The 26,624-nt window shown below is 50.5% G+C and overlaps 1 protein-coding gene and 1 long non-coding RNA gene across 4 annotated transcripts in view; one reads left to right on the top strand and one right to left on the bottom strand.

Annotated features, from left to right (window-relative positions):
• The window catches only part of LOC308573646, a 31,366-nt gene extending 6,184 nt beyond the window's left edge, over positions 1 to 25,182 (top strand). Inside the window, exon 3 of the long non-coding RNA XR_014002150.1 lies at positions 16,725 to 25,182. This is a non-coding gene — a long non-coding RNA (uncharacterized lncRNA). The remainder of the gene's footprint in view (positions 1 to 16,724) is intronic.
• On the bottom strand, positions 757 to 26,624 carry SRL (sarcalumenin). Of its 3 annotated transcripts, XM_081170745.1 has the most exons (8): positions 26,411 to 26,624; positions 13,523 to 14,962; positions 9,735 to 9,833; positions 6,633 to 6,728; positions 5,531 to 5,566; positions 4,175 to 4,291; positions 2,298 to 2,531; positions 757 to 1,770 (listed from the first exon to the last, which is right to left on the bottom strand). In XM_081170745.1, exons 1-8 carry the CDS (start codon positions 26,472 to 26,474, stop codon positions 959 to 961), a joined length of 2,898 nt encoding a protein of 965 aa, XP_081026871.1. In that variant the 5' UTR covers positions 26,475 to 26,624; the 3' UTR covers positions 757 to 958. The 3 variants fall into 3 exon arrangements, with proteins under 3 accessions (XP_081026871.1, XP_081026872.1, XP_081026873.1); XM_081170746.1 differs by lacking the exon at positions 5,531 to 5,566; XM_081170747.1 differs by lacking the exon at positions 13,523 to 14,962 and having other exon boundaries at positions 26,411 to 26,617.

The raw sequence follows: 26,624 nt of genomic DNA, 5'->3' as shown, positions 1-26,624 counted from the left end.
GGCAGCGGCGGCAGCAGCAGCAGCAGCAAGAGGACGCTAAAGGGGCAGGAGATGCCTGGCAATCCTGGGTCTCAGATACCATGCCAAGTCCTAGCGAGTGAAGTGCTAAGACTCACAATTTTAAGCTTGTAGCAGCAGGTTTCTGTGTCCATGTACACACATACAAAGTAGCCTCCACTGCAAACGAGACTCCCCAAAGGCCAGGCTTCAAATGGCCTCTGCAGGAGCCACTTGGATTCTGATGTGTGCTGGCGGATTTCTGTTTCTGAACCAGGTTTCCAAGAGAGTAGCAAGCTGCCTTCTTTCGGACCAGGCAGAATCCAGAGGAACAGCAATCTGTAATCTTTCAGTTATGGGGCAGTAGGGGCACTGAACACACTACAGGGGGAATGCTCAGATGCAGCTGAAGTGGGGCTTGCTGATGAAGAGCTAGAGATGGTGGCCTGCTGTGACTCTCAAGCAGAATGCTGGTTATACATGTGGCGATGAATTCTGTGGTCCTCAATCCCAAGTGCAGCAGAGGGAGCTGGAAAAACTACATACAGGTTGTGTGCAAGGGAGGGCCATGCCTGTGCTTCTCCTAATGTCAGGAGACCAGCCTTTTTTCGCCCTCAGTACTCTCATCCTTCCTTCCTCCTCCCTGCTTGCTCAGTACATGCAAGGGCCTATGACTGCCTCAGAAGAAATGGCCCCTCCATTGGACTTTCAGCTCGATACATGGCCTCCTACTTAGAATAACAGGTTAGATAATAAAAATCAGGAATTCACAGTGTTTTATTCTCTTCTGTAGGCTCACCCAACTTCCCTGCCACTGATGCCAGTGACTCCAAGTCCTCATTGCATATTAGCTCTTGCCGGTGTGGCACTCAAAGGGTTAACAGACCTTGGCTTCTTGGACAGATAAGACATAAGCTCATTCACCAACAGGAACACAGGAGTGGTTACACTGAACAGATTACTAATGTTTCTTGTAACGGTTCTTTGGAGTCTCGCCACAGCCAGTTGTGTCGCAGGAGAGGACGCTGGGTTTCTTCCCCAGGCCAATACTCCCCAAGAGCTCTGGCAGCTCATGGGTTATAGCCCTCTCAATCTTCTCCAGGAAACAGCCTCCCATGTAGGAACACTGCTGAGCAAGAAGCTTAAAGGAATTGATAGGGTTGATCCCAAAGAAGTCCTTGTAAGCTTCACGATTAGGGAGGTCGAACTTGCTGACATTGGTCTTGGCCAGGATTGTTTTAAAGATGTAAAACTTATCTGGATCCTCCACAATGTCCTTGAACACGAGCTCTCCATCGCTGAAGAAGGTCATTTTGTCCTTGTAGGTCTGCAAGTAGCGATCAACTAAGAGTGCATGGATGCGGACGCGGATGGCATGTTGGCGGATAAAAGCAATCTTGTTCTCCAGCCTGTTTTCAATCACTTGGTTCAGGTCTTCTAGGAGTGAAATCTCCTCTTTCAAGAAGAGTTCTCTGTGGGTGTCGGGCTCGTAATCCAGGGGCCAGAAGGAGCTGACATAGACTCTGGGGGGCTCAGTGACATTGATCAGTGGAGCCAGGCTCCAGAACAAGGCTCCGTAGACTCGCATGAGCTCTTGTGTAGCCAGGCTGTCAGCTTTGTTCAGAATTATCCTAATCTGAGATTCCCGGCCCTTTAGCTGGCGGAAAAGCATCTCCAGCTCCAGCCCCACATCCAGCTTTGTGGGGTCAAACACTACAAAGATGAGGTCAGCTCTGTCAATGAACCACTGGCAGACGTCATTGAAAGGGTAGCCTGTAAGACAAGGGGAAGAGGAACATCAAATTTGAGCCCAGGCACTTTCTGACATCTGGCACATGACAATGATTGCCCAGAACCCTTAGTGATACATCTTTGGAAACCCATGCTTCACTAAGGCAGGGATGTTCCTGGGCTCCAGCTCCCACCAACCGCAGCACCTGGGGTGACCAGTGGTCAGGGATGATGGGAGCTGTAGTCCAGGAACATCTGGAAGACTGCAGGTGTAGCTGCCCTGCATGAAGAACCCCATCCTATTTGCTGTTATCCCTTGAGTGGATAGTTAGGTCGCAATAGAGAAAGCAAAGTTCAAAAGCGGGGTGGGGGGGATGCAATTCAAAAGCTTGGCCAAACTGTGAAGTCGAACTGATGTGCAGTACATACTGCAGTAAATGCTAAAAACGTGGAAAATATTGATATCTCATTTGACTATTGACAATGCTATATGAATTTTGTGGTTGACCAAAAACTCAAATCAAAACACCTCAAGACCCTCTGAACATTAAGGCATAGTAGGGCTTTACCTCGTTCCTGCTGCTTCCGGTTTTCAATGATCCCCGGCGTATCCACAAAGGTAACCCTTTCCAAGAGCTTATGAGGGACCTCGATCCCTATCAGCTTCTCCAGAAAGTTCTGACCAAATTTCTCAAGAGGTGAGAAAGAGCGTGTGCTGTCCGCAGCCATCACAATGCCTTCAATGGTCTTGAGCTTAGGGCCATGCATGATGACGGTGAACTCTGAGGTGGTGGGTTCAGCTCCTGTTCAAGGAGAAAGCAAAACAAAGGCCACACTCACACATCTGGCAAAAAACAGTTAAAATCTCAGCTCCCTCAAAGCCCAACAAGTTCACAGCAGAGGAAAACAATCCTATTGTCCCTTCCAAAACTCTCTTAGGAGTGCTTATGCTCAGCAGACAAATGGTTTCATCCCTTGTTCCTGGCTGATGACCGTGACTTCAGAATACATCCCCGATGGCTTAAAACAAATAGCTTCTTGAAGATGTTAAATGATTATCAAATCAGTATTCATTGTCCCAACTTCTACCACACTCAAGGAAGAGGGCAATTCCCTGCTCTGTTTGGCAGAAACCTGGGTAGCTATAACACTACCACTCATTCTGCTGACACAAAGGAAGATAGTACAGCTCAGGCAACCGACTCCACTCTGGAGACCACATTTTTGCTGCAGTTTCTAGAGCTATGCTTAGAAGCATTTTGCCACCGGGTCCAAGTTGTTCAGCATCTTATGCAGAAAAGGAACCCCCCCAAACTGCTGAGCTTGTTTCATCTTGCTTAGAAATTTCATTTAAATAGAAAGCTTTGCTCATTGGGAATCAGAGAGAAAGGAAGCCCCAGAGGGTGGTAGGAGGTGGGGAGGAGAGAACACTGGAAAGGTCACTCCTGCTCAAACTAATTGGCTCCATGCAGGGGAGGCAGAAAATTGCAAGTTCCCTTGTGCTTGCCAACTGTGGTTCTTGCAGTCAGGCAACCACCTGAGGAGGGAAGCCAGCCCAATGGGGAGTCTCCTGGCCGAGCCTGACCTGCTAAGCAGGGTGCACTCCAGAGAGGCAATGGGGCTGAGCTGGAAAAGCTGGAGCTTGAAGCACAGCTAGCAGGAACTGTTGCTTCTTCTTCTTCTTCTTCTTCTCCTCCTCCTCCTCCTCCTCCTCCTCTCACTCATACCTGGCTTAGCCAAGGCAGAGACTTTTTTCTGCATATGAGGCCTGGGCACACCAGGGAGCTCACTTTGCTGGACCCTGACCACAAAAAGGTCTGTTCTGACACTAGCTACAGAGATTTTAACAACCCCTATGCTGTAGGGTGGAGGAGAAATCCAATTCAGTACATGTTTAAAGCAAAATCTATCAAATTCACACTTTACGAAACAATATGATAACAAACACAGCTATCCTCTGAAATGTCCACTTATCCAAGTTTTGTGATTCACCTCTACAACCAAATCATGTCTATAAGAACATGTTATATATGAGAAAGTGCATAAAAAAGACAACTTTAGTGAAAATGACATACAAAAATGCATTAGAGCAGGGGAAATTGCTTGTAAAAATGTGAACATTTGTCAAAGCTGCATATAAAATGTGTTAATTAGGAGAAATTTGCACTAAAATGCTGATGAATTTTCAAGAAGAAATTCCCATATTGCTGCAAAATGTGGAGAACTGGATTCAAGATTGAGAAAATTAGAAAATGAGAGAACTGAATTGGACAGCTCCTTCCATCCCTAGCAGAAAGAGGCAGGTTATACAAGTGCCTAAGACTTCTGACCAAACTGCGGGAGGCAGTGGAAGACAGGAGTGCCTGGCGTGCTCTGGTCCATGGGGTCACGAAGAGTCGGACACGACTAAACGACTAAACAACAACAAAGACTTCAGAGATGTTACCTGTGTAGAGCTGGTAGGGAGTGTTATCCAGCCCCAGGAGGTAGTTTATCATGGTGGATTTGCCAACACTCCATGGTCCCAGGAATAGCACCATCGGCTTGGAAGTGATCTCTCCATCTGCAAGGGGAAAGCAATAATACCACAGGGTGATTCTTTTTCCTCCTTCAGCAGGAAAAGCTCAGGAGTGTCCTTGAAAATTTTCCAGTCGCCTCTTAAATGACTACCTGGACCCATGCCCCCAAGCTCACAGGAACATTGCCCAGCCTAAACAGCCATTCCTTGGGGCAATCAGTGCAAGGCAGGGATGAAGGCATCACAACCTACACAGAGTGGGTAGGGTGAGGCATCACAGTGCACACACAAGCTGCTCACCTGCCATCACCCTCCACAGTCTCCAAAAGCAGGAGCAGTCCAAGCAGATGGGAACTCTTAGCCATGCGAGTCCTCTCCAGGGTTGCCCCGGCCTCTGCTGTGGCCATGGCAGGGCCCTTCAGTTACATTAAGATTTCTTTAATTAACATTTTCAGTTGGTATCTTACTCTGGACAGATTAAATCAGGTCTACATGTGCTGGAGATGTAAAGCTGCACATGCTGCTCTTATGCACATATTTTGGCCATGCTGGAGGATAAAATCCTTCTGGGGAGTTGTATTAAGTAGCATTGAGAGCATTACAGGAACCTTCTGGGATATAAAAGAGATCATGTCATAGAGAAATAGGAACATATTTCTGATCTGACAATTAGTTATCATTGGAGAAAAATAAACACACACACCCCACAGACACTTAATGATTGGATTACAAAAGAATGTTTTAATTGTAAAGCTGATGGACCTTGTAAGAGGGAAGGCAGGCAAGTGGATATATATATATATAGAGAGAGAGAGAGAGCCCTTCCATTATGCATTGGTGCAACAAAATATAGGAGGATGCTAAGCCACAAGTATCACTAGAAACACTGATAACAATGTGTACGCCTTTCCCTCTCCCCTTGTATCTCTCCCTTTTCTGTCTAAACAAAAGTCTGTATATTTCATATTAAGTTTGCATTGGTATTTACTTGGTTTGTTTACGTACGTGCAGATTTAATGATAGTAATAAGTTGTTGTTGCTGCTGTTGTTTGTTATTTAACAATAGCCTGTTTAGCTCAGCCAGGCACATAGGTGATGGTGCAGAAGCCAACTTAGGCAACCAAGGAGGCACAAGGGGTGCGTTTTCCTTCTGGTCCAGCAAGAGGGGCTGCTAGGCGCAGCAAGGAGGTGGGGGAGATGTCTTGTGACACTTCCTTGCTCAGCAGAGAGAGGCTGCCTGAGAGGAGCCGTGCTGACATGCAAGTGACAGGAAGCCATACCCACCTGTGGCTGAGGAGCCCAAGGTGCGTCCAGGGTAAGCTGTTAGGCAGGAGAGGACAGGGCCAGGGGGAGAGAAAAGGCAACGTGAGTAGGGAAAGGCTCAAGGAAAAGGGATGCTTGGTTAGGCTGGTATCAATCAAGAATTGAAGATGGCCATTGGCATTCTCTGAGGAAGGATGCAGCGCCAACGAATCTTTCCCCCTGCCCTATGAAAGAGGCTGGAATCATGATTCATGATCCACACAGTAACACAAGAAGGAGCTCATGCATCAAAGACCTCTTTTCCACAGGGATTAACATGCAAATCCTATCCCAATTTTGTTGGGAGGATCATGAGCTAGGGGCTTCTTTGCATACTCAGCCCCTCTGCAGTCTGATGGGTTTCACAGAATCATAGAATTGTAGAGCTGGAGGGTACCCAAACCTCTAATCCAACCTCTCACAATGCAAGAATCACAACTAAAGTATCCCTGGCAGATGGTCACCCAACCTCTGCTTAAAAGGAAGGAGATCCCACCTTCCCAGGGAGTCTGTTCTACTGCCAGAAAGTTCTTCCTAGTGTTTAGCTGAAATATCTGTTCTTGTAACTTAAATCCGTTGGTCCGGGTTACAAGAAAGAAGATTTTGAAAGGGCATCTTCTCTCCTTAGCCTTTTTCACATGGGCTTAAAGGACATTGAGAATGGAAAGACCAGCACAGTCCACAGACCAGGGATGTATCGGCTGTCCTGGAGAAACCCGAGGCTGGCAGAAGGAGGAAGGAATTTTAGGGGGAATGGACACTAAATGGTGGGGGGAACACCCTACTGAGAAGGTGCTCAGTTGTTACAGAATGCTGTGGAAGGGGGAATAGAATGACGTATCCAGAAGGAGGGCATATCCAGAACAGGAGCATTCCACACTGCAACATTTTGTTGTAGGTCCTGCTAGTAAGTTTCTACTTTTGATTCTAGCAGCACCAGGGCCTTCTAAAATGCTGCAGTGCAAGATGAGACCCTTTGGGCTGAATGGTCTGCCTCTCCACTTCCCTCCTACCTCTCAAGATTGGCCACGAAACATGGCAGCCCATCAAAACATAAAAGCGGTGCCCCGAACACAACCCTCACCTGTGATTTCATGCTGCCGTAGTTCGTTATACTTGTAAGACTGCTCCAAGGGCTTGATAGAAGTGTGGTAGATCTTCCTCAGCCGCTGCAGTGTGCCTGCAATGAGAGAAGAGGCCAAGAGGAACATATCAAAGCAAAAACCAGACCAGCCTGTCCACCACCACAACCCCTTGCACCCAGTGCCGGGTCAGTGAAGTGGCCAGTGGCAGTCGGAAGCTAAATGTGCAGGCAGATGAGGCAGGTGGCTCTCCCAGTTGGCCTTTCCCCTGTTACACACGAATGTTTTACCAACAACATTGCAAAGAAGGTGTGAGAGGATTTTACGTTTTCTTGAAATAGGAAGAGGCTGCTCCTTTTGGTGTGCAGGGCTGTTGGGATGGTCCTTCTGGCAGGAGGAACAAGCAATGCCACTTGCCAACACCTTTGCTCTTCTTCCCCCATCTCCACCTCCTTTGCCCTCCCTCCAGGGGCTTCCCAGATCCTATGGGGCAGTTTCCTCACTCTTCAGAGGAGCATCTGGCATTCATCTTTGGAGAAACAAGAGAACACACGGACGCCTCTGCGGCTCACCAGTTTTGGGTTCCTCTTTGGGAGGCTGGGTACATGCTTCCAAGAATCTGACCTCTGCAATCCATGCTTGCAAGATGCTCCAGCCTCAGGAAGAAAAGCTGACCCACATCATGCGGTGGGGTTTAAAGGGGAGCCTCCAGCCCAGGGCTCCTTGCCCTGCTCTCTGATGGGGATGGCACTGCTGATCCAGCCAGGAGGGCTCTGAAAATGGGGTTTCCCTTGCAGAGGAGGACACCCAGTGGTGAAGAAGAGCAAGGGCAGGAGAGCCAGAGAAACCAGGAATGGAGGGCCACCAGCTCCCACTCTCCTGTACCTGCCAGAAGGAGGCAATCAATCAGTTTATTCTGTGTGTGTGTGTTTCTGTGTTTGTGCACTTGGAGAAGGGTTGTTGTGGAAGACTGCGAAGGTTCAGTCCCTGCTATATCCAGGTTAGGAATGGAATATAAATTTGTTTCAGTTTGCATTTAAAAGCAGGTCTATTAGATAAACACTTTCTGAAACCATGTGCAAACCGAAACACAGCTGAGCCTCAAAATTTGCACTTACCTGAATTTTTTGATGAGGTTCTCCAATCAAGCAATGTTTACAAAAATGCATTATATATGGGGAAAGTGTGTATGAAGATGAAGATATTAGTGAAAAAGGACACATACAAAAGCATATATTAGGAGAGGCTGCTTGGTTGTCAAAACTGCATACAAAAATGGGTTCATTGGGATAAATTTGTACTAAAAATCTGACAAATTCTAATTCAAACATTTAATTCAAAAATTGCTGCAAAGTGCAGAGAACCAAAATAATGACTGGAAAAATGAAAAATCAAGAGAACCTAAAGTTTTCCCCTCATCGGAAAAACTTGAGAGCTGCTGCCTGTCAGAGATGACATTATGGAGCCTGATGGACCACAGTGCCTGACTCAGTAGAAGGCAGCCTGCTAAGTGCGTCTGTATCATCATTCCTTGCTATGGCCTGCTAGTCCTTCTTCCAGAGGACACTAGAAGAGGTCTCAGGCCCCTTCAAGAAGCTGGAAGAGGGAAAGTTTGAGAGCTGGTGATGCTACAAGAGCTTCTGAGGGGCTGGGAGCTGGGGGCACTGTTATACAGTGGTTCCGCTCCTTCCTCCTGGGCCGTGTTCAGAAAGTGGTGGAGAGGGATGAGTGTTCAGACCCCTGGGCTCTCACTTGTGGGGTGCCTCAGGGTTCTGTCCTCTCCCCCATGCTTTTTAATATCTACATGAAGCCGCTGGGAGAGATCATCAGGGGGTTTGGACTGGGTGTTCATCAGTATGCGGATGATACCCAGCTCTACCTCTCTTTCAAATCAGAATCAGTGAAGGCAGTGAAGGTCCTGTGTGAGTGCCTGGAGGCGGTTGGAGGTTGGATGGCGGCTAACAGATTGAGGTTGAATCCTGACAAGACAGAAGTACTGTTTTGGGGGGACAGGAGGCGGGCAGGTGTGGAGGATTCCCTGGTCCTGAATGGGGTAACTGTGCCCCTGAAGGACCAGGTGCGCAGCCTGGGAGTCATTTTGGACTCACAGCTGTCCATGGAGGCACAGGTCAAATCTGTGTCCAGGGCAGCTGTTTACCAGATCCATCTGGTACGCAGGCTGAGACCCTATCTGCCTGCGGACTGCCTCGCCAGAGTGGTGCATGCTCTGGTTATCTCCCGCTTGGATTACTGCAATGCGCTCTACGTGGGGCTACCTTTGAAGGTGACCCGGAAACTACAACTAATCCAGAACGCGGCAGCTAGACTGGTGACTGGGAGCGGCCGCAGAGACCACATAACACCGGTCTTGAAAGACCTACATTGGCTCCCCGTACATTTCCGAGCACAATTCAAAGTGTTGGTGCTGACCTTTAAAGCCCTAAACGGCCTTGGTCCAGTATATCTGAAGGAGCGTCTCCACCCCCATCGTTCTACCCAGACACTGAGGTCCAGCACTAAGGGCCTTCTGGCAGTTCCCTCACTGCGAGAAGCCAAGTTACAGGGAACCAGGCAGAGGGCCTTCTCGGTAGTGGCGCCTTCCCTGTGGAACACCCTCCCACCAGATGTCAAAGAGAACAACAACTACCAGGCTTTTAGAAGACATCTGAAGGCAGCCCTGTTTCGGGAAGCTTTAAATGTTTGATATATTATAGTATTTTAATATTCTTTTGGAAGCCGCCCAGAGTGGCTGGGGAAGCCCAGCCAGATGGGCGGGGTATAAATAATAAATTATTATTATTTATTATTATTATTCTGAGTAGGGAGCAAGCCCAGGAATAAGGCTCAGGGGAAGCAGACGCCTGATGGTCAGTGATGAGATCCTGGAGGCACAAATATGTGGTCCTATGCAATGTGAGAGGGTGCTGTAGGAAAACAGAATGGACTGGGCCTCAGGGCCCTCTCTGGAGAAAGAGCTTGGGGCCCTGTCAGGAAGCATGGGCTACTTTGCAGATGTGCCACACACAGGGTGTGCGCCCATCTCTCCCAGCACATCTTTGCATCCTCCCCCTCCCCACCACCAACCTCTCCCCTTCCACTGCTACCTGAATAGTCATCTGCAGGCTTCTCTTCCTTCAGCTTCAAGGTGCTTTCAATGTGGGTGCGGTCCCTCCTGGCAGACTCCCCGGCATCCTCCGCCTCTTCTGCAGAAAGAGCAAAGACAGAATCACGGCCTGCAGGGAAGGTATCCAGGAGGGGGAGGGCTCAGTCCCAGCTCCCAAAGGGGAAAGGAAGAGGCTTCCCATGGTGCTCATCCAGGCCTTTGGCACACAGTGAGGTTTCCCTTGTGGAGGCATTCCTTCCCCGCCCCCAACCCTGCCTCCCAAGTGGAGCTAAGGGGCTGGCAGCTGCCGGAGGGCAATCTTCTAATTTTAGATGCTGCTGCATCCTGACTTCACAATGATGGGCAAGGCGAGGGGGTCTCTCATGACAGGAATAACCTCTGACAGTATGCCATGCAACACTTTTGAGGCCTTCCCAAATGAACTTGTTGATACACTGGAACAGAGACCATTTTAAAACCAAGTTGACACTCCTGTCGATTGAGGTTTTATATTATAAAATGCAAAATAACTTCATCACTTGAGAGCCTAACAGGGAATTTCAGAAGACGGCATTGCAGGCCTCCCACCTAACACTTAGCATCTGGGCCGCCCTTCTAAGCATGTCCCTTGTTTTCTCAATGAAAGTGCTGACTTAAAACTAAAAATAAATTTTCTATGTCACTGTGGGAAAAGAATGTGTCTCAATAAGGAATGCTGTGAAGATGGGAGACTGAAGCCCATAAGGTAGAGACAGTGAAGATCTTAAGGTGAAGATTGAGCTATTAAGAAGACCAAGAATATTCAGGATGGCAATACATCAACTCTGTTGACTGTTGGCATCTTACAACAATTACTGAATGTGCAATTAAAAGAGATCAGAGCTGAGATTGTTGAAATGGTGAATGAAAATGGACCAGAGAAGGATGACCAGAATTGAAGAAGACACAGAAGCTTTGGACAATGATTTCGATAAAGGATTGCCAGAACAGGAGAGGGAAATGGTAAAGTTGGAGGCAGCAGATTATGAAATGGATAAATCCTTCACACAGGTGTCTAGAGGAATGAAACAGCCAAATGGCAAAGTTATGATGTTGGAGGAGTGGAATGAAGCCATGGATGAAGAGATCAAGAGACATCCTGAGCTGGCAGACATAGAACTGAGAGAGAAATGATTCTGTGCACAATTTGGAGTGAATTCAGAGTAAAAAGCTGCCAAGCCTCTGGCGCTTCTCTTGGAAAAAGAATGAAAGAAGTGGAAATGGAAGATTTTGGTTTTTGTTTTGGGATGGGAAATAACAGCAAATAGAATTAGAAGGTACGGAACTGGGTGTAAATTAATGAATATACAATAAGTAAATAACCAAAAAATATTATTTTAACATATGACCACAGTGGAGAGACTCTTGTGTAAACAAAGATAACAAATTAGAGATCCACTTTTAGATTTTTTGTGTGGAAAGGAAAATGAATGAATTTGAGACATTTGGGTCTGAAGACTGGGAAAACATTGCTTTGCTGCAGAAGGAAGAACAGCTGGATATCCTTTTTAGTCCTTTTTTCTTCTTTTTCTTCTTATGATTCTAGTATATTATTATCTTCTATTATTATTTTATTTTCCTTCTCTCTCTCTCTGTGTGTGTCCTCTACTCTGGGCCACTATTGTGATTATACACACATGAAGGTGACAGTAATCAGAGAAGGGAAGATCTCCCAGGGTGGGAGACTGGAGAAGAAAGGGATGCTCCCAGGTAAGAACTGGGCGGGTCCACCCCTTTCTGTGAAAGCCAAGAGTTAAGCCAGGGCTTTTTCACGGCTGGAACTCACTGGAACTCAATTCTAGCACCTCTCAGGTGCGCACCATTAACATTATAAGAGAACAAAGGAGGAGTTCATGGTGAGTTTTGGCACCTCTTTTTCTAGAAAAATAGCACTGAGTTAAGCTCTACTTTGGGGGAAGAACTTTGTACTTTCTTTTTCTTTTTATGCTTTGTTTTCATTTAGATTGGCTTGTTTTTTATTGTAATGTATTATGAAAAAGCTATACATATGAAGAAAAATACAGCTACATGGCAGGAAGCCCATTCACTTTTCTTTGATGCAATTCACACTCCACCTCAGGTGGGGCAGGGGTTCCAGCTGCTCCCCCAAACAGTGAGAGGCTTCTTGAAGGGGTCCTTCCTGTTGCCACCCTGACAAAGTGTGTTCGGCCACATGGTCAGACAATTGGCAGCATCCATAATTTTCAGATGCTGGGTGGAATATAAATTTCATGAAGTATAATAATGCAGCCAGTCACATGTTAATAAACAGCCCACGATGCTTGCCGCCCAGTTGTGTGACTGCAGACTAGATTCCCTTTTGTCTCATCCTCCCATCATGCCTCTGTGGTCCAAAATGCCTGTCCCAGTTCCTCCTCCGCTCCTGAACCAATTCCTTCCCATGTCACTGGGAGTCACTGGAGCCCTGCCTCGTTGCTGGGCCTGACTGAATAGGCCCCACGGCGCAGGTCTGTGGTGCCAGCTGGGAGCTGAGCCCAGCCTACCCCACAAGGCAGCCGATAGCTGCAGAAAAGACTTTCCTGCTCCCCAAATAGCCACTGGATACAGCTCTGGTTACACTTTGGCATCAGCTGTGTGTTCAAGAGCAGCATTAACAAAGGGAAGCTCCTTCTCGCTTCCTGCCCCCTCCCTCAATGGCAGGTGATCAGATGAACATTCCTGGCATGGAATTTATTCCAAGGAACACCCCCTCCTGACAGTCATGCCAGCAATTAATTGCCTCTAGAGGGTTTTTCAGAACCTTACTGGTCGAAGCTGTGGGGGGGGGGCGGGAAAGGGGGCTTTCTTTGTGCAGTTGGGGGAAAACATAGTGTGGATTTAAAATCAATGTGGTGAATTTATTTGGCTTATTTGTCAATATGCTGGAGAAAATCCCTTTGAGTTCAGGAACCCCCTCCCTCCAAGCGACAGGCCTTCAGGCAACACGCCGGAGAATTAAAATTATCCTTAGACTTCAAGACTTCAAGTCTGTCAACCATTATTGTACAGCATCTTGTTTGCATGTTTCATTTTATTATTATTGTTATGTAAAAATTATTATTCAGGTTGCTGCTTTGCTGAATTAAAAAAACCCACAGACCATTTGACATAATAGAGATCTTGGATTTTTGCATCATTATTGCAAACTTGAACTGGTTTTGTTGGTTCAGGTTTTGTATTACTGTATTTTTCCAAAATTAAGAAATTAATATTCCATGTATAAGACGACCCCCAATTTTTAACTTTAAAAATTTGGAGGGAAATATAGTTTTATACACGGAAAAATACGGCATTTTCTGCAGAAATGCTGAACTGGTTGCCTCTAGACCACAACCCATACAGGACCACTTGGTAACCTACCCCATACAGCTGAGGCTTTAAAGTAGCAAAAAAGGCACTGTAGATTTTGCATCCAACAGAAGGGGAGAAAATGTAGAAGCACATAGCAAAACAGTGAGAACACCTAGAGGGACAGAGGCCCACCACCCTTGCTTTCTTTAGATCTGCACTAAAAAATGCAAAATGCCTTTCGACCCAAACCCTTCCCTGAAGCTTCTTGGGCAGCTGCTTCTCTCCTCACTCCCACCCCTTCACTGTCCTGCGCTGGTGAGCAAAGGCATTGGGGTAGGGGGGAAAGGGGGTGACTTGACAGCCAGGGTAGGTCTGTTGGGAATATTGTGTATGGGAGCTGTTTTATTTAGCCCTACAATATGGCACGAAGGGGGCTGGAGCCTCTCCAGGTGAACTGACCAGCGGTGGAAGTAGCTGGAGGGTTGCTGTGAGGTGCTGGGCTAGCAGCAGGCGGGACTGGGTGGGCTTGCTCAGAGGATGCCTCCTCGTGACCACCGAGGGTGTCTTCATTGCTGGGAGGAGTGGGCATTGCTTCTGCTTCACTGGGGCCTCCCTCTTGATGCTGGAGGTGGGTGTCAACCTCAGAGTCAGATGTCAGGCTGGGATCTCCTGGCTCCACTTCACCCATGCCTTTCCCTGGGGAAGTCCCCTCTTCCCCCTCCTCTGCTCTCCCCTCCCTCTCTGATGGGGCAGGACCCTCTTCTTCTCCTCCTATTCCATGGGCAATGGCTTCTTCTCCTGCCAAGGCAGTAGCACCCTCTTCTGCGGCTTCCACTGTGCTGTCATCTTCCTGCGACTGAGGGTCTTCTTCCTCAGCCACATCTTTCTGAGAATTGTCTCCTTCCTCAGCTGCGTCTTCCTCAGAATTGTCTTCTTCATCAGCCTCATCTTCCTCAGAGCTGTCTTCTTCCCCAGCCACATCTTCCTCAGAATTGTCTTCTTCCTCAGCCTCATCTTCCTCAGAATCTTCTCTTTCCTCAGACTCATCTTCATCAGAACCTTCTCCTTCTTGTAGGCTGGTATCTCCCTCCCTGGCCACTGTAGCCCCTTCTTCTCCCTCCTCCTCCTCTGCATCAAGCTGCCCAGGACCATCCGCTGTCTCCTCCTCTGCTTCTTCCTCATGGGGGCTGGTGTCCTCTGCTTCCTCAGACTCTTCTTGCCCCTCTAACATGTGGGGCTCCTGTGGCGCCCTTCCTAGTGCTCCCAAGGTGCTCATTGCAGGGGAGCCATCACTAAAGTGTCTTTCCACAGAGGTAGCTCCATCTTCACTGCCCAAGTCAGCAGTGATGTTGTACTCCGGAGTGGAGGACAGCTCCTCTCTGGTCTTGACAGGGGGCTGAAGGAGGCTCTGGGAGGGGGCCCCACTTCCGCCTGGGGCAGCATCTTTGGCAACTCCCTCTGACTGGGCCTGCTCACTCTCTTCAGCCTCCTCTCCAGCCAAAACATCCTCCTTGTTGACTGTGAGATATTGCTCAGGTGCTTCCCTTTGCCCATCCGTGTCATGCCCTTTGTCGGGGGCATTCTGTGGTTCAGCAACAGGGGCTTCCTTTTCTTTCAGACCCTCAGCTTCCAAGGAGCTGGTGTCCAGTTCAGCAGCTGCCTCAGTGGAGCCATCAGCACGAGGGCTTCCTTCCACACCTGTGCTGGCTTCCTCCTGGCTGTCTAAGGGCCGGAAGGGAATTCCTGTCGCAGGTGGGATGGCAGCGGTGGCAGCAGCAGCAGCAGAGTCTCCATAGAGCAGCTTCTCCTTCTCTGCCAGGCTTGGGTCTCCGGGCAACAAGCCTCCTTCGGCAAAGGTGGCAGAGTCTTCTGTGCCATCCGGGGCAGAGACTTGCAGTTCTAAATAGTCAGAACATGGTCAGTCAGTTTGATCTGTGCTCAGCCTGCCTCCCTCCTCAAAACGGCCTGCGTGGTTCACTCGGGGCACACGATTTGCACACGTGGCTCTGCATAAAGGCACAGGCAGAGCCAGGCTCTTCCCTTTCCTATTAAAGGGATGTTGAAACTGATGCGCATTTTGAGGAGGCTTTTATAAATACATTCTTAACCCTGTCCCAACTACCAGGCTTGGAATCCAGCTTGCTTTTCTTGCTCCTATCAATAAACTGATGCTGGTTGGAGGGAATATAGCTTGGATTACACACAGGCAAACCCTGAGCAAGCCTAAGCCCCGGCCGGCTGGCCCTCTCTCTCTGCTGGGCTTCCTGCCTTCCTAGGCTACAAGTACAGAAGGAGAAAAGCCAAGGAAGGAGAGGAACAGCTTGGGAGGGAGAAAGCAGATGCCTTTAAATACTTTTTGAAGGTTTTAGCATATCCCAAATTACCATGTAAGGCTAGGATTCACCAAACACTTTGTGTTTCCTCTCAAAGTTCATCTTCTGTGCTCCAGAGGTTTCCTGCTCTCCTTTTCCTTCTGTTGGGGGCTAAGGAAAGCGGGACAGAAAAGGAGACAGAGGCCATGGGGGTCAGTTGCCTCCTTTGCCAGCCTCACGTTTGCGTTGATGTGATGGCACGGATCCTTCCAAAGTAGCTAATTTACAGTTAAGGAGTCCAAACCCACCTGCCTCTCTCTGTGTGAACCCAGATCAGTCTCTGTTGTTTGAACATGCTGGCAGGGGTACATCAGAGAGAGGCAGGGCTCTCTCCAAGCAGCGCAGGCAGAGCTGAAAACGGGAACTGACTCACAAAACCTCCCGAGCTTTGTAGGATGTTTCACATGTCTGGATGCAAATGCTGGCAATGAAAGTTCTTCTTTATTGGTATTGCATCTTCCTTCTCACTCCCACTCCACAGAGCACACCCCAAATACAGAAGAGCCCTGTTGTTGTTGTTGTTGTTGTTTTATTATTATTATTATTATTCCTTTCCCCAAAATCCGGGACTCAAGGCAGCTTACACCAATTAAAACAGCACCAACAAAATACAAAAAGCTAAAAACATGTAAAAGATAATTGTTAAAAGTAATTAAACGCAAATAGAATTAAAATAATATAGAAAGGAAATCTTCTAAAATGCAGATAGGAAAAACAGCACAGCACTATTAAAAGCCCTTTCCTCTAAAAAGCTTAGTAAGTTCCCAAAAACCTGTTGAAATAAAACAGTCTTCACCTGCCAACAGAAGGACATGAGGGAGCCAGCCTGGCTTCTCCAGAGAGGGAGTTCAAAAGTTAAATGGGAGCAGCTACCACCGAGAAGGCCCTCTCCCGCTTCCCCACCAAGTGTGCCTGGGAGGTTAGCAGGAGCAAGAGAAGAGTACCCTCCTGAAGATCTCAGAGTCTCACTTTGAGGTAACCTGGACTTAAGCCGCATAACCACCCTTGTTAGCTTGTGCCAGGAAAGAGACTGGGAGCCAGTGGAGCTACTGCAACAAGGGAGTCACCTGCTCCGGTTTCTATCCCCGGCATCTCTAGCTGGGCTGGTGGACATCCTGGTGAGCCACAGCCAGGGAATCAGTGTGGACCAAAGTGGGTCAGTACAGGGCAGTTTCCTATGCTCCTAATGGCAGTTGCCCCCAGACACTGGGGCGGCCTCCCTAGTAAGCAGTGTGAACCAGTAGTTCAGGTTAGCCAATCATTTCCTTGTGTCTCGGTTGGCATTGCAGGAAAACATGAGCCGAATATGGAACACAGCCCTTATGCCATCCATAACAGGCCTCAACTGTCCAGCTGCTTTGACTGAGTCTACTTCCCTCTTCTCCAAGTCAGGGTCCCTGCACCAGGGAAAGTGGTGAGTGAATCTGGCCAGTATCCCAGGAGTTGTGTGGGGGAGAGAGAAGGGGTCACTTGTGCTCTCCATGAGCCTCCCACCCACCACCATTTCTTATTGGCCTGAAATGGACGCCTGAAATTCAGCAGACCTCCGTTGAAAACGGCAGCAACATAGAGGGATAATTCTCCCTCCACACCTGATGCCAGGGGGCAGGTCCCATTTGCCCATGCAAAGCTTTTCCTTTGTGCAGGGTATGTAGCGGAAGGCCATCCACCCCTGCCACCAGGGGGAAGGCCCCAGGCCCCAAGCATTGGCCAGCCTCTTTGAAAGGCTTTGGAACCATCGAATCATTGAATGGAAAAGTTGGAAGGAACCCCAAGTCCCACCCCCTGCAATGCAGGAATCTCAACTAGAGCATCCCTGGCAGATGGCCATCCAACCTCTGCTCAGAAACCTCCAAGGCAGAAGGCTGCCTCCCTGCCTGCTTTGGTGTAAAGATAATGACAATGCTTTGCTTTTGGTTATTAGAAAGAGAGACCTTGGCTGCTTCAGTGTGTGCCCAAATGTGAAAGGGATGCCCTCTGACCATCATAGGTCCATGGTTCTTCCCAGGAAGTGTCGCTTGGCCTGGGGTTCCTCCTCCTTCTCCTCTCCCCCTCGCCCACCAAAGCTTTGCCCAGGAAGAGGTTGTGGGGATGATTGCAGGGGAATCCATGGGGCTCAGACCTGTACATGAAGAGACCAGGGGCATTTGCCCAGAGGCAGGTGGGCTGGGGTGCTTTGGAACTAAACAAAGTGGTTGGTTCCCTGTGGAGACCTCAATGGTGAAAGACCTGAGGAGCTCCCTTGGGGGGCTGGACTCAGGTGGGAGCTCCTGGCCCCTCACTTCCTCTGACCTTCACGGCCTTATATAAAGAGCCCTCCTTGCCCTCGCTGGCCCCAAACTGGAGGCCTCCAACTATATCGAGCGCTGAATTCTGCTGACCTGCAGATAGTTAAGGGGTGTTTGCTCTGCAGCAAAACGGGCTGAAGGTTATGGGCTTAACACCCAAGCAGCCTCCCTCATCGGCTAAAAATACCACCGGCAACTGGGTGGGGGGTGCTGCCGCTGCTGCTACAAACCACAGAAACTCCCTTCATGGCTCCTGCCCCTGCCTCCCCGTCGCCCCCACAACACAAACGCACACACAGAGAAAGGTCTTGGAAGTGTCTCCATGGAGAGGAGCCCAGCAGGACTTTGGATGTAGGAGAGAGGCCTCATTCCTTTCCCTGTGGGTGAGGGGCAGAGGCGGTGGCAGGAGCCCCTCCAACGCATCACACAAGCCTGTTGTAAGCTGACACCCTAGGATGCCTCTTGGACATGCCATACAGTACTGTATGCGTGCCGCACTAAGGGAGCCGAGGACGCCGAGAGCCGCCGAGAGCACGTCAAGAATGCCGAGTCTGCTGTGGCAGGGCAGATTCCAGCCCAGGACCCTGCAGGAGGAAGTGGTGACGGAGCCTTCTGGGTGGCGAAGTCACAAGCAACAAAATGTCTCTGTGGCCTAGGAAGCAAAGGATGTCCAGGGTCAAGCCTCAGACACACGTACCAATCCCACCAAACGGCAGCAGGCAGAGCAGCAGCCAGGTGAACCAGAGAGTGACGTCCTGTCAGCCGGCAGGCAGCTACCTAGGCACCTCATGCAGAGATTTCGGCTGCAGGCACATGACTCCAGGGTTTGCCCAAACAGAACCCCCCAAGAGCAAGCCACAGCCCTCCACGGGCTCTCTCTGACATGATGCCATTAACCTGGCCCTCTTTATCAGCAGACACCTAAAAACTAATGAAACAGTGGCTCAGCCTAGAGAGCAAACTTTTTCCAGGCGTTGTAACCGACTATCCCCAACAGAGCTGTGATGGGAGAGGAAGCGGGGTGCCCACCTAATGCCCACACAAGGCAGGGCTACGATGAACGAAGAGGGCAGAGAAGAGGACGCCAGCCCTCCACAGCAAGCTAGAAATAATGTGTGACGTTTGCCCCATAATAGAGCAGGATGGCCATAGCTCTTGTCCCACCTGCAACTGCCCCTCCAGAAGGTCCTCTGCTCCCCCAACCACCAGCTGCCCTCTGTGGTGCTTCTGGACAACTCTGCTCTGGCCCCTGCTCCCCTCCTGTCAGGACCAGCAGCCAACCTGGCCCCTGGGAGGGTCCTTGGGGGTCCTTCATCTGAGCGCGGTGCTCCCTCTGCAGTCAGCCCATCACCCTCACAAGGTCAAAGGCCCACCTGCGATGGGGAAGCAAAAGGGAGTTTCCCACCTGTCCTTGCTGCTGTTTTGACAGCCCCGCAAAGTGGTGTCTGCTCTTCCCTGTGTGATTCCTGCCTGCTGGGCCTGGCTGTTACCCTTCCTCCTCGTCCTCCATTTTCTCAGAGAACCCGCACTCCCTCCATGGCTGCGGAGGTGGAAATCCCTTGCCTTCTGGGCACTCCCAGCACCTGACAGGCTCTGAGCCAAACCTCTGGCCCTCTTCCCACCCTGCCTCTGGCAAGTGGCCCTGCTTACTGTCTGCAGCCCTGGGAATGCTGGAAGCCCCATCCCTCCAGAGAAGTGGTGAGGCCGCTGGGCACGTGGAGCATGGCTGGCTGGCAGAGAGCTCTGCTTTGCTCTGCAATAGTCACCATGCAAGTCTGGCAAGTTTTAGGCTGACTTGAAATGTGTGCTGGAACCCAGAGCTTTGGGCCACTTTGGCCAGTGTCATCCACCCTGATGAGAAGCCAGCTGCCACGCAAGAAGAGGGACACTAGCCGCCACCCCAGGAGCAACCAGGATCCCCAGGGGTCCTTGCCCTGGAGTTGCTGGCTGGTTGGGGGTCCCAACATGGCAAGGCCTGCAGCTACTCAGCCTCTGGGTCAGGACTCCTACCCTTCTGTTTTGGTTTGGGCAACAGGACAGAGCAACCCCAGAGGCACTTAAGAGCCAGGACTCTGCTCTGCACTCGGTGCCCACCAGCCAGCCATTGCAAGCCCCCCTTTTTCCCTCTCCAAGATAATAATAGACTTGTAGAGTCAGAAGGGACCCCAAGGGTCATCTAGTCCAACCCCCTTCAATTTAGGAAACTCAGCTAAAGCATCCATATCAGATGGCCATCCAGCCTCTGAGGGAATCTATTCCATTGTCCAACACTTCTTCCCCTGATAAAGCTCTTCCTAATATTTACTCAGAATGCCCTTCCTTGCAAGTTGAATCCATCTATTTGGGTCCTCCTCTCTGGAGCAGCAGGAAGCAAGCTTGCTCCATCTTTCACGGGACAAGATATTTGAAGATGGCTCTCAGCACCTCATGGTCCTTTACTGAGAGGCGAAGGGAGTGGGAATAGCTGGTCTTGTTCAGAACAATAGTGAACCAGTGAGTGTAAACCTGCCTGGGATGCCCGTGCTTTTGCTTTCCCTTTCAGCATTCACACGTAGCACACAGGCATTCAGCAATGTCCCAGGTTAAAAAGAAGACCCCGGTCCTGCCGACTTCTGCAAAACTGCAGCAGCCAAGACGACCCTCTAGTGGCCAAATGCAGAGTGGCGGGAGGCCAAGGAATGTAATGCTGGATTCTGCAAGTCCCGAATCAAAGGTGCAAACTTTTGAGCAGCATAGATCTGCACTGTTGCCTGGCAAAGAGAAAAGATTCCTGGCTCCTGCCCTGGTTCCTCCTAGCCTCTGAAAATAGCCCAGCTCTAAACCTGGTATCGCTCCTGTTTTCTTCAGTCCTCCAGAATGGCTGCCGCTTTGAAGAGCGGATGGACTGCACACCTGGTTAAATGCCCAGCTGGCTGCCCAAGCAAGAAAGGCGTTTTCCTTGCCTGGAGAAAGTTACCAGGAGAGAACATACGCAATACACACCCCTTCTCTGTGCTTCGGCTGCACTGCTGGCACATCCTTTGGTGGGCAGTTAGGCCTCCAAAGGGGCAGGCAGGTCACCAAGACTTACCCCTGGGCACAGGCAAAAGGTGAGGTTGTTTTGAAATCCAAGATATTTGATCCCCACATCAGACAGCTGCCTATTCCTGCATTGCAGGAGGTTGAACTACCGGTACATGATCCTCAGGGTCCCTTCCAACTCTACAATTCTGTGATTTAATTCTTTTAAGAGGTACCACACCTTTTTAATAGCTGTTTGATGGCCTTGCTGCTGTAGGCTGCTAAATACTGGAGATTTTGGGTGAAATATTTAAGAGAAGGTGCAGAGAGAGGAGGAGAAAGAGAGACACATGCAGAGAGAGAGAAAGAGGAGTGGACATTGGGGATATATCTGTAGAATAGGGCACAGTCGGCCCTATTAGTGCAATGAAGGACACCTTTCATGAAGTTCCCACAATAGTCTCATATTCCAAAAGTAAATGAAGTCGCATAGCTCCTCCACTAAACAGAGAGGTTTGCGTTGCAGATGGTGTGTGCAAATTTAGGGACCTTGTGAAAGCATGCAACCCCCCTCCCAAAAAAAAGCCTGTTAATGATTACTTCTATGATGCTCACTTTTCTGTGCTGTGGGCAATCTTAAAATGAAAATATGCAGGGAAAGGGCCTGCTGGGTGATTTGCAAGCCAATGCAAGAAGGAAATGCCACATGACTATCTCAGCTGGAGTATTGCTGCAGGAAAGGAACGAATGTCCCCATCATATGCAGCTGTTGTACAGCTATTGTAAGGGGGGCAGAGGAGAAGAGGCAATGGTCCCTAAAAGAAAGCAGACTCTTACATGCTGTAGAAGAGAAAGGTTGAAAGTACCACTTATTGCATTGGCACATACGTCTCCTTGGCTTATAATATTTGAAACCTTTTATTGTTTTCTAAAGAACAAATTAAAAAGAGTAGTTCTCAGGTTCCAGTGAAGCTGGTGGTGACCTTGGGTTGTGTGATTCTGCCCTGTAGCTGTTGCTGGGGATGGAAGAGACACAAGGCAAACCTGATCCTTGCGTGAGGAAAGGGCAAAGTTCAGTTCCTCCAGGAGGCTGAGTCTTTGTCTCCCTGACTCTGGAATAGAGGGAAATGGGCCAAATGTCTGGAAGAATTACCTCACCCTCCCAAAAGCACTCTTGGTGGCTGCCACAGGCTGAACCTCCAAATCCAGCAACGTCCCTTGCTTGGGAGCAGTGTAAAATACTCATGTTAGAAGGAAATAAAGGGGGATGCTGTATTTCAGTGCAAGTTGCAGTTTGGAGGGTGGCCCTCTCCTCTCTGGAAAGCCAGCTCAGCTCTGCCAGATGCCGCCTGCTGGCTAATGGACAATGGCAGAACCATTGCTTGAAGTGAAACTTTGGGGGATCCTGTTTAGTTTTCCTTGTAGATAAGAAAGCTGGGAGCACACTGGTTGGCCAGGATGCCACTGGCCAGTAGCTTCCCCATGCAAAAGAGATGCATGCAGAATGGGAAGCAGGAGGCGCCTGGCGGAAATTCTGCCTCCTGTTCTCCTGGGACTTTGGGATCACAGCTGCTGGCTTTGATCACTGGCTGATGTTCACACATTCTCATTGCCAGCTACCCAGAATCCTGTTAGCACTAGTAGGGTCCAGCTCTCTTGACTTTTGCCTTACAGGCCTCACCCTCCAAAAGTACTCTGGTTGCTAGACAAAGGTAGTACCAGAAAGTGCCCCAATTCTTGCACACAGACCCCACCTTCCTTGCTTGGGTACATCAATGGCAAAGGGGGGGGGGCTTTGTTTGTTCCATGCACACACCCAAAAAGCATGGAATCCTGCAATGATCAAGTCTATTTACATTCACTCACTCCCTGTGGTTCACAATATGAAGAGGAAGGGCATGGAGAAGCACCCAAGTTAGAAACCTGCTTCGTTTGTTTCATACAAGAGGAGCTGCAATCCACACCGAGGCGCTCATGATGAAGTCACGCAGCTCCTGTTTCTCCTAAGTGGAAACTGTTGGACCATCCCAGCAAGGGGAGGGGAGGGAGGGAGGGAGGGAGGGAACAACAGATGCTGTGGAAAAGAGCTCCTGCACAAGCAGCAGCAGAGAGCGGACCAGGGTCCAGGCTCCCCACTACCCAGTCTCTCTCTAGGGCCCTGCCTGGCTGCTGCCACCCCCCTTACAGGCTCTCCCTCCCGCAGACACGGCAGGCTTGACTGAGCACCTGCAGTGCGGCCTCTAAACCTCAGTAAAAGAAACCCGGGAGCCCTGGATTTCTTCGCAGCCATGCCAAGGCCCCAGCGCTTATTACTGGCTGTGGCTGGGTAACCCCAGGCGGGATAAATATAGCTCCCTTGTGCCTGCTGGGCTGCTCAGGTTCCATTGACTGGTCTCTGCAGACATCCTCTCTGCAGCTTGAGGGTGAGGGTGGCAGCCAGCTGCAAACTTGTCTGCAGCACAGGAGGTTCCTGGACTTGGGCTGCATCACAAATGCACCTCCCACTTCAATTTCCGACTGCCTTCCAGTCAAGCCCCCTCGCCCCTTTCCTTTTGAGACCTCATTGGGCTTCCGAGTTACTATGCAAGGATATCAACGGTCAGAAGTGCAAGTCGGTATTAGGCCTCGAAAGTTCTCCAAAGAGCAGGCAGAAGGGAAGGGAGGGTCACTTCCATTGCAAGAGGCATTTTGAATTAGGGGTGCAACAGCAAGACCTTCCCAAATATAAGCAGCTCCATGACTGTTATGGGCTCTGCCTTTGCAGCCCAGAGGCATCGTGGCTTTCTCAAAAGGCAGAAAGAGACCACCATCTTTCCTGGGCTGCACTCAAGTCTTGGAGGTTGTGGGCTGTGGCTGAGCCTAGTGACGCAGCAAACATCCCAACTCTTACTAACTTGTGCATTGCTACAGGATCTGAGATTATTCCATAAAGGTAAATCCAGCTGTTTCTGTTTTAAGCAAGAGGTGGGAAGAAAATGAAGGGAAGGGCTTCAGATGTCAGCTGGATGAGTCAGCCAACACCTGGGCTTGGGCCTAGCCAAGGGGCCGGGGGGGGGCAGCTGCACCCCTAGATCAAGGAAACAATAGAAATACTAAACTAACTGACCAATCACTTCAGTCCTGCCCCCCCCCAAAAAATCCTGGCTATGCCCATGCACTTGGGTGAAGGTAAAACCCAATTGAGCAGCTGAAAAGGGCAGAGAAGTTGGCAGGCGATGGAAGAAGCCATCTTCTTCTGCAAGAAGGTGGGAAAGAACAAGCGCAGAGGCAGAGATGAGTGAGCAATCCCTCCAGACACTGCTGGGCTTCCATCATCTTCTCTGGCCAGGGCTGGTGGGAGTCTGAGCCCAACAACTGCCACCACAGGTGGGCTGGATTTGGCCAGGAATGTGACCTCCCAGCAGAATATGAAGTCAAACAAGACCAGAAAGGACCTTGAGTCAACAGGGAGAGCGGATACAGCGAAGCAGAGGAGGAAGGAACTGTTGACAAAGACCCTCCAAGAACCTGAAAGTCACGGCAGCCTCTGAAATACAGGCAGGGAGCGTTTTGCCAGAACCAAGGGAGAGAGCAAAGTCTCCGCTGCCCTTTCCTTCCTCAGCACCAGAGGAACTGGGAAGCGGCAGAGCCAAGCGGCACCTCAGGCCCATCTCCTCCCAATACTCCACAAGTGATGCACAACACTTCTTCAGAAGGGAAACTCAAAACACAACAACTGGGAACAGAGAACGGTGCCCACCTGGGACTCCCCTCCATCAAACTCAAGCTAAAGGCAAGGCTGGCTGGCTTGCCAAGGGGTCAGGCACAGAGCAGGACCACTGGGGTACTCACTGGGGAAAGCGAGGCTGCTGTTGGCTGGAGAGGGAAGCCCAGGAGCCCACCCCCAGTCGCACCAGGAGAGAAGGCAGCTTTGGCCATTTCATCCCCTCTCACCTCCCCACTGTCTGCAGAAGCGCCAGGCCAGGTAATGCAGGTAGCTCAGGTAGGGCAGCCCCCCCACCTCCATCCTTGCAGCTGGAGGGCCACAGGGGTTTATTCCTTGAAAACATTCCTTAAGTGCCTTTCATCAAACGATTCTAGGGCTCTGAACAAAGTGTGAATAAAATCAATTCACACAGCATATAAATACAATTTCAAGCCAACAATTAAGCATAACGAAATACAGCAAGACAAAAGCCAACCCCGAAAGCTAAAAACAGGATAAGCACGGTTCTGAAAACACCCATCTACTATCCAAAATGCAAGCAAACAGAGAGGTCTTCGTGGGACACCCCAAAAAATGGGACTCCTGGTGCAGGGCAAGCCAGTTCCATACAGAAGGGCATTCCAAAGCCAGGATGCCAATCCAGAAGGCCATCTCCCCCCCCCCCAGGGTATTCCTGGGAGCAAGGCAGGGCCTCTCAAGAGCATTTCACTGGCCTGGGAAGAGGCCCTGTCAGCTTTCCTGCCAGCCCCCAGCCCCTCAGGGGCACTAAGGACTCAGCCCTGAAAGCTGTTTTCAATACGCAGACAAGGGCAAAATGGGCTCAGCCAGTGTGACCTGATGGCACACCCCAAGATACCGAGGGGAGAATCATCTGGGATACAGAAAGCCCAGAGGGAGACTGAGAGAGCTGGTCCCCATCCGTGCCTGGCCTTGCTTCTCTGCTCCACCTGGGCGCCAGCTGCAGGTAAGCATCAGCTCAGGCCTTTGCTCAGATGCAGACACCAGGGTCGCCAGGAAGCTCTGTGTGCCCTTTTGCCCACTTCCAGAGTCCACAAGACAGCAGGAGCGCTTGTCAGGGGGCAAAGACAGGGTCACCACCAAGCTCCAGAGCAGATTCACAACCAGGTGGGATTTGGGGGCTCAACGTGTTTGTGTGTGTGTGTGTTCTACCAGGTCCAGCAGAGCCATAGCAAGGGCACCCCGCACCCCACAGAAAGTGGGAGGGGAGGGGGGTCCCCAGCCCCCCACTAGTCCCTTTTGTTCTTGAGAATGACAAAGGATGCCCTTAAAAGGAGGCAAATCCGCAGCCCTGGCTCCTCCGTGACAGTGTGAGGAGGCAGCAGCTGAGCTGGCCATGGCAGGGAGGGGGCTTGGGGGGGGTCCAGTTACACGCCTGTTTCCATACTTAGCCATCCTGTGGCAGCTGGGCATATAGCGTCCAGCCTGAGAGACCAAATTAACTCAAGGGCAACCAAGGGGAACGCTGGCAGGCGGGCACACACTCTCTCCACCGACAGGTCCCCAAAAGAGGGGGGCAGCTGAAAGCACCACGAGGGCACAGCACAGCAGTGCCAGGATGCCCGCCCCAGAGCCAACCTTCTACTCTGGTGCGGAGAGAGGCCAGCCAGTCACCTTCTCTTTCCACCAGTGCAGGCCAGGTGGTCCAGCAGCAAGTCCACACTGCAGCTGTCCTCAGGTGGCTCCTTGGGCACTGGCAGGGGGTAGGGGCAGTGAAGGAGGCCTGCCAGCTTGGCCCCCCTCCCCTCCATCTCCGGAGACAGCATGCCTGGCTGGCTCCCAGGGGGACAGGCTGAAAGGCACCCACATCCTCCTGCACACCCTCCCAGCCCCTCATAACGCTGCCAGGGCCGCCCAGAGATCCTGTGCCACCAAGCTGTGGCCCACGGCAAGGGGGAGAGGGCAGAGCGGAGGCCAGGGGTGCAGGAGGGAGACCTGGGAGGGGGCAGGGCGAGCCTCTTACCTGCCTGCGCCCCAAGGAGCAGGATCGGGGCCACGCAGCAGCAGAAGAGCCTCAATCCATGCATGGTGGCGGCCTGGAAGTGCCTCTCCTTCCACCCCTCTGTCTCTGCCACGGAGGCTGTGGAGCAGGCAGCTGGCCGGCTGGGCTGCAGAGGGGCCTGCACAGATGGTGCCTGGAGCTGGACTGCCTGAGGCCCCTCCCTGCCCGGCCACTT

The sequence above is a fragment of the Podarcis bocagei genome (genome assembly GCF_964188305.1).
Source record: "Podarcis bocagei genome assembly, chromosome: 14".
Classification (NCBI taxonomy): Eukaryota; Metazoa; Chordata; class Lepidosauria; order Squamata; family Lacertidae; genus Podarcis; species Podarcis bocagei.
This window is presented reverse-complemented; position numbering and strand designations above follow the sequence as displayed.

What these genes read in the sequence shown, in the direction of transcription:
- SRL (XM_081170745.1), bottom strand. Translation starts at nt 26,474, where the DNA reads ATGCATGGATTGAGGCTCTTCTGCTGCTGCGTGGCCCCGATCCTGCTC. An exon ending in TCCAGCTACTTCCACCGCTG is followed by an intron (nt 9,834 to 13,522) that starts GTCAGTTCACCT and finishes CTCTTTCTGCAG; the next exon opens with AAGAGGCGGAGGATGCCGGG. An exon ending in GCCTGCAGATGACTATTCAG is followed by an intron (nt 6,729 to 9,734) that starts GTAGCAGTGGAA and finishes CTCTCATTGCAG; the next exon opens with GCACACTGCAGCGGCTGAGG.